Source organism: Vicia villosa, unplaced genomic scaffold (genome assembly GCF_029867415.1).
Source record: "Vicia villosa cultivar HV-30 ecotype Madison, WI unplaced genomic scaffold, Vvil1.0 ctg.002395F_1_1, whole genome shotgun sequence".
Classification (NCBI taxonomy): Eukaryota; Viridiplantae; Streptophyta; class Magnoliopsida; order Fabales; family Fabaceae; genus Vicia; species Vicia villosa.
Genome location: NW_026705917.1, coordinates 148,930 through 160,916, shown reverse-complemented (window position 1 = coordinate 160,916; position 11,987 = coordinate 148,930). Strand labels below are relative to the sequence as shown.

The following is an 11,987-nucleotide window of genomic DNA, read 5'->3' as shown; positions in this document are numbered from 1 at the left end:
AATTCCACACAATAGGAATTCTGCCATTCACTGAATCCACTCATCATCTAGGATTCAGCCCTCATCAATGTTTATGAATGCATGCAAACATATATATATATATATATATATAACATACTTTCATCATCACCATTCTATGAGTAGCATCATCTATACTGATTTCATCATCATCATCATCATCATCATTATTAAGCATGTTCATATATACATTAACATCATTCATCACAAATCAATCATCATCACCATCATTACAGAACATACATGTATTACACTAATCATCATCATCAAAAGTAAGAATATACATGTATTCACATCTTCCAAAACAAGTCAATCATCATTGTACAATTCTCAACAATCATCACATAATCATGGTTTCAAACACGTCTTATATTGTCACATCTCATCACTTATGTCAACAATATATCATCCATCAAACAAACAAAGTATTCACATCATACTCATATCATCACATGAAATATCTCATGAGTTCCATTACACAATCAAACAAAATCATCATACGAATCATGTTTAAAACATAGCATGTATTGTCATATCTCATCATATATATGTACAATGCATCATTCATCAAGCAATAAATTCATAATTCAAAATTAATTGAAAGCTACACCTCATTTTATCATTTAAACTCATAGCTTATCTCATAAGGTTCATCATACTCGAAACGGCACTAAAAACGGAGTTACAGATCAAAAGTTACGCATCTTTGAACTTTCGAAGAAAATCACAAAACTGAATTTTTACACACAGAAGCCATACGAGTATGGCACCTCCCAGACGCGTATGGCCCAAACCCATACGCGTATCAGCCATCCCATGCGCGCGAATCAACAGAACTAATTTTACACTGAGAATTTCCATACGAGTATGAACATACCCATACGCGTATGGCCCCATCCCATACGCGTATCACCAATTCTCATACGCATTTCACCAGTATTCCTCCAAAAATATGCAATTTCGCACCAGTCCGTTTTCCACTCGTTTTCACTCATAACAGGCTACGATTTTAAGTCTAAAACACCATCTTTTCACACATTAACATATGGTATTCATCCAATTTCATCAATCTATTATCCTATGTCAGTTTTACACATTAAAACCTAACTTTCTATCCAATTATTGGAAACCCATAACTCATATTCAGTGTTCATGGAAGAACACAACAACACAACAATTGATACAATACCCACAACACAAACATCAATTAACATACACTTCTATATAGAATTCACAGAGGTATTCATCAATTATTCAACTTCTATTAAAATTATCCCAAAACCTAACTCTGACATATGATCAAATTGACCCAAACAATATCCGTAATCATGCCCTATCATTCATAACACTGTCATACCCCAAATTTGTTCTACCCTTTAACTTCTAACTGGATTAGGCTTTGCATTCATGTACATACATCACCTAGGTCATAATCCATACCCATGCATGCATATCATCGGTGCTATTCAAAGGCTAGCAAGAAAAAGCTCTGTTGCAAAGAATTTTGATCAGAGAAGAAGGAGACTGAGGTATAATCATGTGGTTCTATGTTCAAGGAAGTCCTCCTGGATTGGGGTTTCTCTCTGTCTCAAGTCAAGGCATTGGTTGAAGGATACTGGCTTGCAAATCATCCGGTTCTTTAAATCAGGGTTTCTTTGACCAAAGTCAACCAGTTGACTTTCTGGTCAACATTCAATCAGGAATGACTCCTATGTGTGGAAAAATTCTCATGCTGACTAGGAGGATGTGTTTGTTTGACTGGATTTGACTGGAGGAATTTAATCGGGAATTTCATCAATAGTCGGAAAAAATCAGAACAGTTGACTTTTGGGTCAAAATCAGAAGAATTATTCAAATATTGACTTTTGGTGGAAAATCAGTCAAGAAAAGTCAAAGAAGGGATAAAATCGGGAGTTCGACAAAGAGTTGCCAAAATAGCAAAAAGACAAAAGTTCCAACACTTAGAATTTTTTTTGGCATTTTTAACCTTGATGAGCAGTCCACTTCAGCCCTAGTATACACGTGGCAAATGGCATTTTTTGAAGAAAATTCCAACATCAAAGTTGTTACTCTCATGGAGGAGAACAACTTTGTAGTTGGACACTTTTTCATTTGAAGCTTGTATGAAGAGTTAAAGTGGTGTGAAGTTTCTGAAAATTCATTCAATCCAAGTCACAATCCAGGTCATGGGCCAGGTCACGACCTGGCATTTTAACAAACACATGGCAGGCCAAATCTCTAGCCATTTTTTGAGCTCTACAAAAGGGCCATGAATGCAAACTTGGTACCATTCTCTTCTTTGCCATCTCCTCTATCCATTGAAACAAGAATTGGGACAATTGAACAAATATTGAGTGAGATGCAAGCTTTCAAAGTAGTGCCTCAACACTGGCCAAATCCTGCATGCTGCCAAGGCAGATTCCCAGGGCACACGCATGCATTTCAGCAAACACATGGTGTGCCAAATGTCAATGCCTTTTTCTTCCTCCACAAGTCACTATTTTGAACAAGCTTGATTCTAAGCCAATCCTTACCATGCCCTCTTTACATTGATCCAGAGTTCACAACAATTGAGTAAGTGAGGAGCAAGATAGAGGGGCTCAAAGTGTCACCCTCACAAAGTCATATTCTGAATATAGGCATAGCCCAGTTCCTTGCTGTGCGCGCGCAGTGAAGATGCCTTGAATTCATGATCACTTTTCTCCCATTTCTAGATGGTAATTCAAGATCTTCCAAACAGCAAATCTCATGTATTCCATCCCCTCTTCCCATTGAGCATAAGTGTGAGTCAATTGATGGAGCATGGCACGAGATATCCGCCTTTAAAAGTGGTAGCTCAACCTATATTGCATGGGTTTGCATGAGCATTTCTATGATAAATCCTCACAATACACTTCCACATAAAGCCGTGCAAATTGCTGAGTTATGGAAAAGGCATGAAGGAACTTTGCTCCATGTGGTAAACTTGTTCCCTAAGTGTTGTAAAGCCCTTCACTACAAACATACACACCAAAGCAAGTCCCACATTCAAGAAATGCAAAAGCTATGCTGCAAGCTACATCCTAAGCCCCACATCCAAGAAATTCTCATCACTCACCAATCATTGGCCATATATAAGTGAAGCTGCAGCCACCATTTCTTCACACACACTCTCACTTCGCCATTTTGCTCTCTTCAAAATCTCTCACCAACTTCTCTACTCTCTTTCACTCTCTCCTCCCCCATTGGTTTCTCCTCTCTCCCTCTTGGCCATCTCTCTCTCCTTGCTCTCTATCATACACAGCAGCCATCTCCAAAATTAAGGCACCCTCATAATAGCAAGAGTCACGAAGTGAGTGAAAGGAAGCTAGGGGATCTCTTTGTTCGTTTGCTCTGAATCCAGATCCAAGCAAGTAAGCTCCCGAATCCTTCTCAAGCATGCTAGGTCCATATAGTTATAGATAATGCCATGCGCTTCAGATTGTTTAAAACGTCTGTGTGTAATGCTTTAGCTTTTAAATTTGCTCTCGGTTTCCTTTGAGCGTGGTAGGTTTGTCTGCTTAGTTAGTATACATGGACTGTGGCTCACATTGGTGCTTAGACTGTGTACTCCGATGGCTGCCCATCACGATAGGGCTATGAGTATTGCTTTCAGTTACCATTTTAGAGGCCGAATTAGTGGAAACCGAGGCCGGATTTAGGATGAGAGCGAAAATCCGAGCAGAGGGGTGTTGCTTATGGCGTTTTCTGGGCGGAGTGGGGATCTCCGACGTGGTGAAGCCGCCGGAGAAGATGGTTGTTCTGTTAACAGCTCCGGCGGAGCTTTTCTTTGTTTCCATGCAGAATGTTTCGTGGCACCCTACCATTTGCTCTCCCTCCCACTTCTTTGCAGCGGTGTTTTAATTCAATGATTGGGGGGACGCGTGTCGACGCGTGATTAGCCCATGAAATTTTTGTCTTTTAGCCACTTATCCAAGCACTTGACCAATTGATATTCCTTCCTTTTATTTGAGTGTCACGTTTTATAAGCCATGATAAGTAATAATGAATGCTGAACAATGAGAATAAATGGTAAAATGAAGTAAATAATATGACTGGGCTTTGCGCCCTGGGCCTCACACCTTCTGGATTCCACCCCCAGTCACTAGCGCGCCACCCCTCTTCCTTGCATCTGGGCCTGAATGCAGCAGCTATTCCCACCCCCGTTTTGGGCCCAGTTTTGCATTTAACTAATTGTAGTTCATTCTGATTTTACTGTTACACCCCCCTGCTTTTAAAAAAAAACAAATATTAGTAATTGAGTTCTTTAATTCTTTTGCAATTAATTCCTTCTTCCTTTTTAAATAAAAAATAACAAATACATTTTTCATCCAATTAGATTTTAGAATAATATTTTCTTTTAATTGATTTTTAATAATTGTTTTCTTTGAGTGTTAATTGGCTAATAAACCATAAACAAAATAAATAGTTTTAGTTTAATTCTTGAAAATAGTTTCTAACATGAATAAAAATGAAGTTGCTTGTGAAATAATTTTCTTGAATAATTTAGATTTCAATTCTTTTTCTTTTGTGAATATTTTTCAACATATTGTGAAATACCAAAATATCTTCTTCCTCATTAGAATAAATCAATAACTCTAGGCATAGAAATTAGGTTAGTGTCCCCTTTTTCATTCTTTTCCCTTTCAACATAAAACATCTAAAAAATATTCAAATAAAATCCCCTTTAAAAAATACAAAGAAAATACTTAAAACACTAATAATCAAAGTGAAAATTCTTAAAAATGGAATGGAAGCTTGAACATCCCTTGCTTAAGGGAATGTTCGAGTGCTTGGATCTCCCTTGCTTAAGGGTACCATTCAGGCGTAAGTTCCCAACTTCTAAGAAACACCAACCAAAGAGTAACTCGAGTTTCCCTTGCTTAAGGGATTTCCTCGAAACGCTCAAACTCTCTCTCTTCTCTCCTTTCTTAAGGGCATTGTTATCTCCGCTCCATTGCATCCTAGGTTGTCCCCTTATGCAAGAGCGCGAGCGTTAACTCCGCCCAACTAAAAAACACAAAAACAAACAGAAATTCTTTAGCCGAACTACGGCGCTCTGATTCCTGAAAAGGATATGTAGGCATCAAGTCGCGGGGCTTGAACGAGCACACTTGTAAATAATTCCTTCTTTTCCCCGTATTTCTTTTGCATTCATTCGCATGTAGACATAGACATAGTTTTACACCCTTTAGATAGAAACAAACATAGGTGGATACCATCGAGTACGATGGGCGTGAGGGGTGCTAATACCTTCCCCTCGCGTAACCGACTCCCGTACCTAGATTCTCTGGTCGCAAGACCCTGTTCCTTCCTTTGTTAGGTTTCCTGGTATTCCTTTCCCTTATGGGATAAATATATTGGTGGCGACTCTGTTCATTTTTCGCGAGCGTGCGACAGCTGGCGACTCTGCTGGGGATAACCTAAGCAAGTCGATCCTAGCCTTTGTTTGTTGTTTGTTTATTGGGTGTTTCTTTGTTTGTTTATGTGTTTTGTATATATGTTTGCATATCATGTTTATTTTATGCTTGCATATCATGTTTATTTCTGCTTGCACATCATGCATCTGGACTATATTATGGGTCCCCGTGGGGGCCACATATTTTTCTGCTTTATTTTGCAGGTGGGGGTTTTGAGGTAAAAGGCCCACTACCCAGGCTAGTGACACATAGGATTAGCGTGGATGCTCATGTTGACTCCCGTAGTGCTTGCTATGGCTGAGTTTGACATGGGGTACCACAACTGGGCGAGGTTCTTTCATGGAACACTGTGTCTGGCACGCTTGTTGCCTCAAACACTTTGTACCCCATGGGAATTGTAGACCCTGGTGACCATTAGGGACCACCTGTCCGTGTCTAGAATTCATACCTGTGAGTTGGGGAGGGACAGGATACTAGCCTTCATCACACCCGGATTTCCATTTCGCAATCTAAAGCCGGAATTTTGAACCTGTTACATTCAGTGTTACCCAGATGTCTAAAGTTGCGAGGGACATTCAGTCTCTCACCACATTGCACACATGACACATCATGCTATTGCATCCACCTCACTTCATTCATTCGTGGAGAATCCTAAAATCTATTTCCAAAAAAAGAGCATAATGTATATACCTATTTGCAAAAAAAAAAAAAAAAAAAAAAGAAAGAAAAGAATAGAAGAAAAGAAAAGAAATAATGAAAAGGCTTTAGGATTCTCCCAATGAAATGCATTCCGCCATATCATTTAACATGCATGTTCATTTATTTTCAGGAACTTTTGGCTTTGTCTCCGACCAACACATGGCTCCACCATTGAAGACTGGTAGTCGCAACATCTCCTATACATTCCCGAATCCGAAACTGGATTCTCTTGGGTGTTTAGCGAAGAAGATCACGCCAGATGAGTCGACCAAGTTCCGAGAGAAATATGGGTATATTCTGAGCCTTCTCAAAATGCCATTCACCAAGTATGAGCAAGAGGGAGTCCATACCCTGCTTCAGTTCCACAGTCCTTCTCTGCGCTGTTTCACGTTCCCCGACTATCTCTTGGTTCCCACATTGGAGGAGTATTCTCTTTTCCTCGGCCTTCCAGTCAGAAAAGAAGAAGTCCCGTACTATAGCACCATGGAGGCCCCTACGTCCATTGAAATTTCTAAGGCTCTTTATTTGAGCAAGTCGGTCGTGGAAGCAAATCTCACCAAGAAAGGAGGATACTTTGGTTTTCGTATGGAGTTTCTGGTCAAGAGGGGTTGCGATGCTGCTGAAGCAAAAGAATGGGATACATTTAGGGCTATCCTGGCTCTAAGTATCTATGGTATCATGATGTTCTCAAACGTGCCCGACTTTGTTGATATGAATGCCATTCATGTATTCATTCTGCAGAATCCGGTTCCTACACTTTTGGGGGACGTTTATCACTTCATCCATCACAAGAATAGTCAAAAGGGAGGTTTGGTTAGATTCTGTGCCCCGTTGTTATATCGTTGGTTCAGGTCGCATTTGCCTGAGCGTGGTGCTTTCATTGATAATAGACACACATCTAAGTGGGCTGAGAGGATTATGGGGCTGAGGGCTAAAGATATTGTCTGGTACAATAGAGCTTTAGATGACATGGAAGTTATTATGAGTTGCGGAAAGTTCAAAAACGTACCTCTCATGGGTCTTAGAGGCGGAATCAACTATAACCCCGTCCTAGCTAGAAGAACATTTGGATATGCTTTTATCAGTCCACCTGAGCAAACAGAGATAGCTGAGAACATTTTCTATCATGTAGCCACCAACATTGGACAAATGGCAGAAGCTGTGCAAGCCTGGAAAAGTATTTGCTGGAGAGATAAGAAGCATTTTGGTCAGAGAGACTGTGCAACTTATAAAGACTATACTGAGTGGGTCAAGACTGTGGCTAACACCCAAGGGATGCCTTTCCCTCCTAAAGATCCCTTATATCATCCTGCTGGTGAACAACCCAACATTGTCTCCATGCCTCGTTATAATCGAACTGTTGAGAAGAATCGGAAATTGACTGAACAAATGGAAACAATGCAAGTTAAGATGAATACTGCTAGGCAAGAGAAGCTTTCTGCTCTCCATAAGTTGAAGATAAGAGAAATAGAGCTTGAAGAATTGTATGCTAGAGGAAGTACTTCTCAGAAAAGGCCAAGAGTGACTATAGACCCTAAATCTACTGAATCTCAAGAGAAGAAGCTGAAAGAACATTACGAGGCTCAGTTGGCAGATTTGACTGAAAGACTCCAGATTCAGACTAAAGAAGCCAATTCAGAAAGGGCTCGTCGAAAGAAAGCAGAAAAACTCTTGTTGGAACGCCAAGGAACCTTAGAAAAGTGCTATGAAGAAATCCGAAAGTTGAAGGGTCAAGTAGAAGAAAAAGGTCAAGGTAATACCCAAGCTCAAGAGGAAGCCAGATGTTGGGAGTTGAAGAACCGCTACATGGAAACCATGCATTTCAGAAAGGACTTACTGATTCAAGAAATCATTAAGAGGCCAACCCGTGCTGAGACCAAAAAGCTTTTTGAAGAAATGAAGACCTGGAGCTATAAGAACATTGGAGACAGCCCCCTTCGTCATTTGGACATGGGAGATCCTGCTTAGTGTTGACTTTGTTGTAGAATCACCACCAGACTTGTTGGATGGGATTCTTATTTCTATTGCTGTATTTGTTGGCTCATGGGAGCAGAATATTTTGTACTTCAAGAACTTGGTTGCAGAATTAATCGATTATGTTTGCTTATCTTGGTTGTGCTTATCTTGGTTATGCTTCACTATCTTCTCCGTTATCTTGTGTTGTTGGTTTGAGACAAAGCTAAAAAGTCTTGAAAATAATAAAACATGCACACATGCACCCATGCACTCATATCATATTGCATTTACAGGTTTTTTATCAGATTCTAATTGGGGTCCCTTCCAACAACAGATTTCTTTCCCGACGACGAAGCTGACTTTCTTACATCCTTACCGCACCAGAAACAACGAGAAGAGAATCATGGACCAATTTGAACAGAATCAAGCTGCCCTCCGTAGGGATATGGATGTTATGGGGGAAAGGATGACCCAACTTATGGAGACCCTCCATGTCGTTGTCCAAGGATAAGAAGAGCTTAGAAAGAGCGTTGCTGGATTGATCAAAGATACTCCTACCAATTCTGTTGATGGAGGGGTGAAAACCAAGGAGACTCCTATTAATGAGACACTTAAAGTAGTGGATGACCACCATGAGGTTATTGATCTTGAACATGATCTTACTGCTGAGTTGCCGAGACTGCTAAGATGTACCAAGCTCTTGAAGAACGCCTTAAGGCCGTTGAGGTTGCTAAAACTTCGAGTTTCGACACTACTGCTATGTGTTTGGTACCTGGGATTGTTATTCCCCCGAAGTTCAAGGTGCCAGATTTTGATAAGTACAAGGGAGTTACCTGCCCAGAGACTCACATTCGTTCCTACTGCCGTAAGATGGCCGCTCACGCTGAGAACGAACCTCTGCTTATGCATTTCTTCCAGGACAGTCTCACTGGAGCCCCGTTAGAGTGGTATATGAAGCTCGAGAGGTCTAATGTTAGTACTTGGGGAGAACTTGTTGATGCCTTCTTGAAACAATACCACTACAATACTGCTATGGCTCCTAGCCGTGCACAGCTGCAAAATATGTCACAGAAATCTGAAGAGTCTTTTAAGGAATACGCCCAGAGGTGGCGTGAACTTGCTGCTCGAGTCCAACCTCCTTTATTGGACCGAGAGTTGATTGATCTGTTTATGGGAACTCTGAAAGGGCCGTATCTTCAGCACATGGTTAGTAATACTTCTCCTTCCTTTTCGGATGTGGTCATCATTGGTGAGAGGGTTGAGAACTGTGTCAAAGCTGGTACCATTCAAGGTGTTACTAGTCCTAGCAACTCAAGTGGTAATGGTAAGAAGCCGTATTCTGGGTTTGTGAAGAAGAAGGAAGGTGAGACTAGCACCGCTTCTGTTGACCAAGGCCGAGCTCCTGCATATTCTGCTGTTCCACCTCCTTATTATCCGATGCCTTATGCTGTTCCTGGTCCATATGTCCCTCAAGCATATGCTGTTGCTCTTCCACAACCATGGAAGGCACCCCAACAGCCTTTCGTACCACAACAACAAGCTGCTGCTCCTCAGAATCGTCAACAGAACCCCAGGCCTCAAGGTCAAAGGGGCCCACAAAGAACAAGATTCCAAGATAGGCGTATCGATCCGGTTCCGATGTCATATGCCCAACTTCTCCCTTAGTTGCTTGCTGGTCAATTCGTACAACTCCGTGAACTTGGACCTCCACCTAGCCCTCTCCCTCCTGGTTATGATGTTAATGCTCGTTGTGAATTTCATTCAGGGGCTCCGGGCCATACTATTGAAAAGTGTAGAGCATTCAAGTTAAAGGTTCAGGATCTTCTTGATGATAAGCTTATTTCATTCACTCCTACTGGTCCCAACGTGCAGAATAACCCTATGCCTCCTCATGCTGGTGCGACCAATGCTATTGAGTTATGTGATGATCAGATCCTGGTGAATGATGTTAGTGAGGTTAAGATGCCGCTAGCAACTATCAGAGAACATCTTTTGCAACAAAAGGTTTTGTGTGAGCTACATGACTACTGTTTGCAATGTTCTTCTAATCCTGAGGAATGCGCTAGGTTGAGAGAAGAAATCCAGAAACTAATGGACGAAGGTGTTCTTAGAGTGGAAAGGGTCGTTCCTGTTGAAGATGTGGCCATCCTAGAAATCCCTTACCATCCTGCTGAGGCGTCAAAAACTCAAAACACTCCTTTGGCCATTCAGGCCCCAAGTACCCCGTTGGTTATTCATGCACCGAGTGCTCTATTGACTGTCCAAGCTCCGAGAACTCCGATGGTTATTCAGGTTCCAAATGCTCCTTCAACTCCTTCAACCTCATCTCTCGTTCCCTCTCCTGTGAATGATTCTAAGGCTGTTCCTTGGAGTTATAATGCTGTGTATATTCGAGGGAAGAAGTATGACTGTCCTCCAGTGGGTAATTCGAGCATCACAAATATTGCTGGCACTAGTGGCATTACCCGTAGTGGTCGGATCTTTGCTGCCCCTCCTCCGCTTCCTAAAGAGACCAATAAGGACGCTAATGCACAAGCAAAGGGAAAGAAAGTTGCTGTCGACCCTCCTGTAACACGTAATGCACAAGATGCCGAGCAACTCTTGAGGATCATTAAGAAAAGTGATTACAAAGTGATTGATCAACTTGATCAAACTCAAGCTAAGATTTCTATCTTGTCCCTTTTGGTGCACTCGGAAGCTCACCGTGATGCTCTAATGAAAGTTCTGGCTTCCGCTCATGTGACTCAAGACATTACCGTGCCTCAGTTTGAAGGGGTTGTGACCAACATTGCTGCTGGTAACTGTTTGGGTTTTTGTGATGAGGAACTTCCACCCGAGGGTAGAGCACACAACAAAGCGTTGCATATCTCCGTCAAGTGTCTGGATGCTGTGTTGTCTCGAGCTCTGATTGATACGGGTTCTTCTATTAATGTGATGCCCAAGGCCACTTTGTTTAAGTTGGGTATGGATGGGGTTATGATGAGACCATGCACTATGAGTGTCAGAGCGTTTGATGGTTCTAGAAGGTCCGTAGAAGGGGAAATTGATCTGCCTGTCTTGATTGGCCCTCACATGTTCTATATTGCCTTCTATGTTATGGATATACGTCCTTCATACACTTGCCTCTTGGGTCGTCCTTGGATCCATGCTGCTCGGGCTGTGACATCTACCCTCCATCAGTGTTTGAAATTTGTTGTGAATGACAAGATTGTTGTGATCACTGGTGAAGAGGATTTGATAGTCAATAATCTGGCATCATACCGTTATGTTGAAGTGGAGGGAGAGATACAAGAGACACCTTTTCAAGCCTTACAGATTGTGTTAGTCGATAAACTCCCCGTGATTGAGGATAAGAAGGAACTCGGAGCACCCCTCTCGTCTTTAAATGATGCTAAGGCCTTCTTAGAAGCTGGTACTCCCCATAGTACCTAGGGCAAGCTGATTGACGTTCAGGAGAAGCGAGACAAGTATGGCCTTGGGTATCAACCATCTTCTTCTACTCAGCTCAGCATAACTCCTGGAAGGAAGGTGATTCCCCCCATTTCTCAAGTGTTCGTCAGTGCAAGCACCAGTTCTGGAAGTCAAGTTCTCGCCGTGGATGATGATGATGAAGAAGATCTCTCCAGATTCATTTGCCATGCTGCACCTGACCAGGAACTCAACAACTGGACCATCTTGGACATCCCCAAAGTCACTTTTATGGAGATGTAATTTTCTTGTTTCGATAAATCATATGCTTCGCCCTAAGCATTTTGATCTCATGTATAAAGAAGGGCCCCCCATGTGTTTCAAATTGTTTAATGTTGAATGAAAATCATATTTTTGCATGCAACTATTGTTCCATTTCTTTCATTTTTGCTTTAAAAACTTTTTTCA

At 41.5% G+C, this 11,987-nt stretch overlaps 1 protein-coding gene across 1 annotated transcript; it reads left to right on the top strand.

Moving 5' to 3' along the window:
• Positions 1 to 6,638: 6,638 nt before the first annotated feature.
• LOC131638719 (uncharacterized) lies at positions 6,639 to 8,123 on the top strand. The gene is made up of 2 exons (XM_058909278.1): positions 6,639 to 7,470; positions 7,585 to 8,123. Exons 1-2 carry the CDS (start codon positions 6,639 to 6,641, stop codon positions 8,121 to 8,123), a joined length of 1,371 nt encoding a protein of 456 aa, XP_058765261.1.
• The last annotated feature ends 3,864 nt before the right edge of the window (positions 8,124 to 11,987 follow it).

Bases quoted from the DNA above. Each gene is read 5' to 3' on its own strand.
- LOC131638719 (XM_058909278.1), top strand. From the start codon at position 6,639: ATGGAGGCCCCTACGTCCATTGAAATTTCTAAGGCTCTTTATTTGAGC. The intron at 7,471-7,584 runs GTGAACAACCCA...CTGCTAGGCAAG, and splicing joins TCCCTTATATCATCCTGCTG to AGAAGCTTTCTGCTCTCCAT.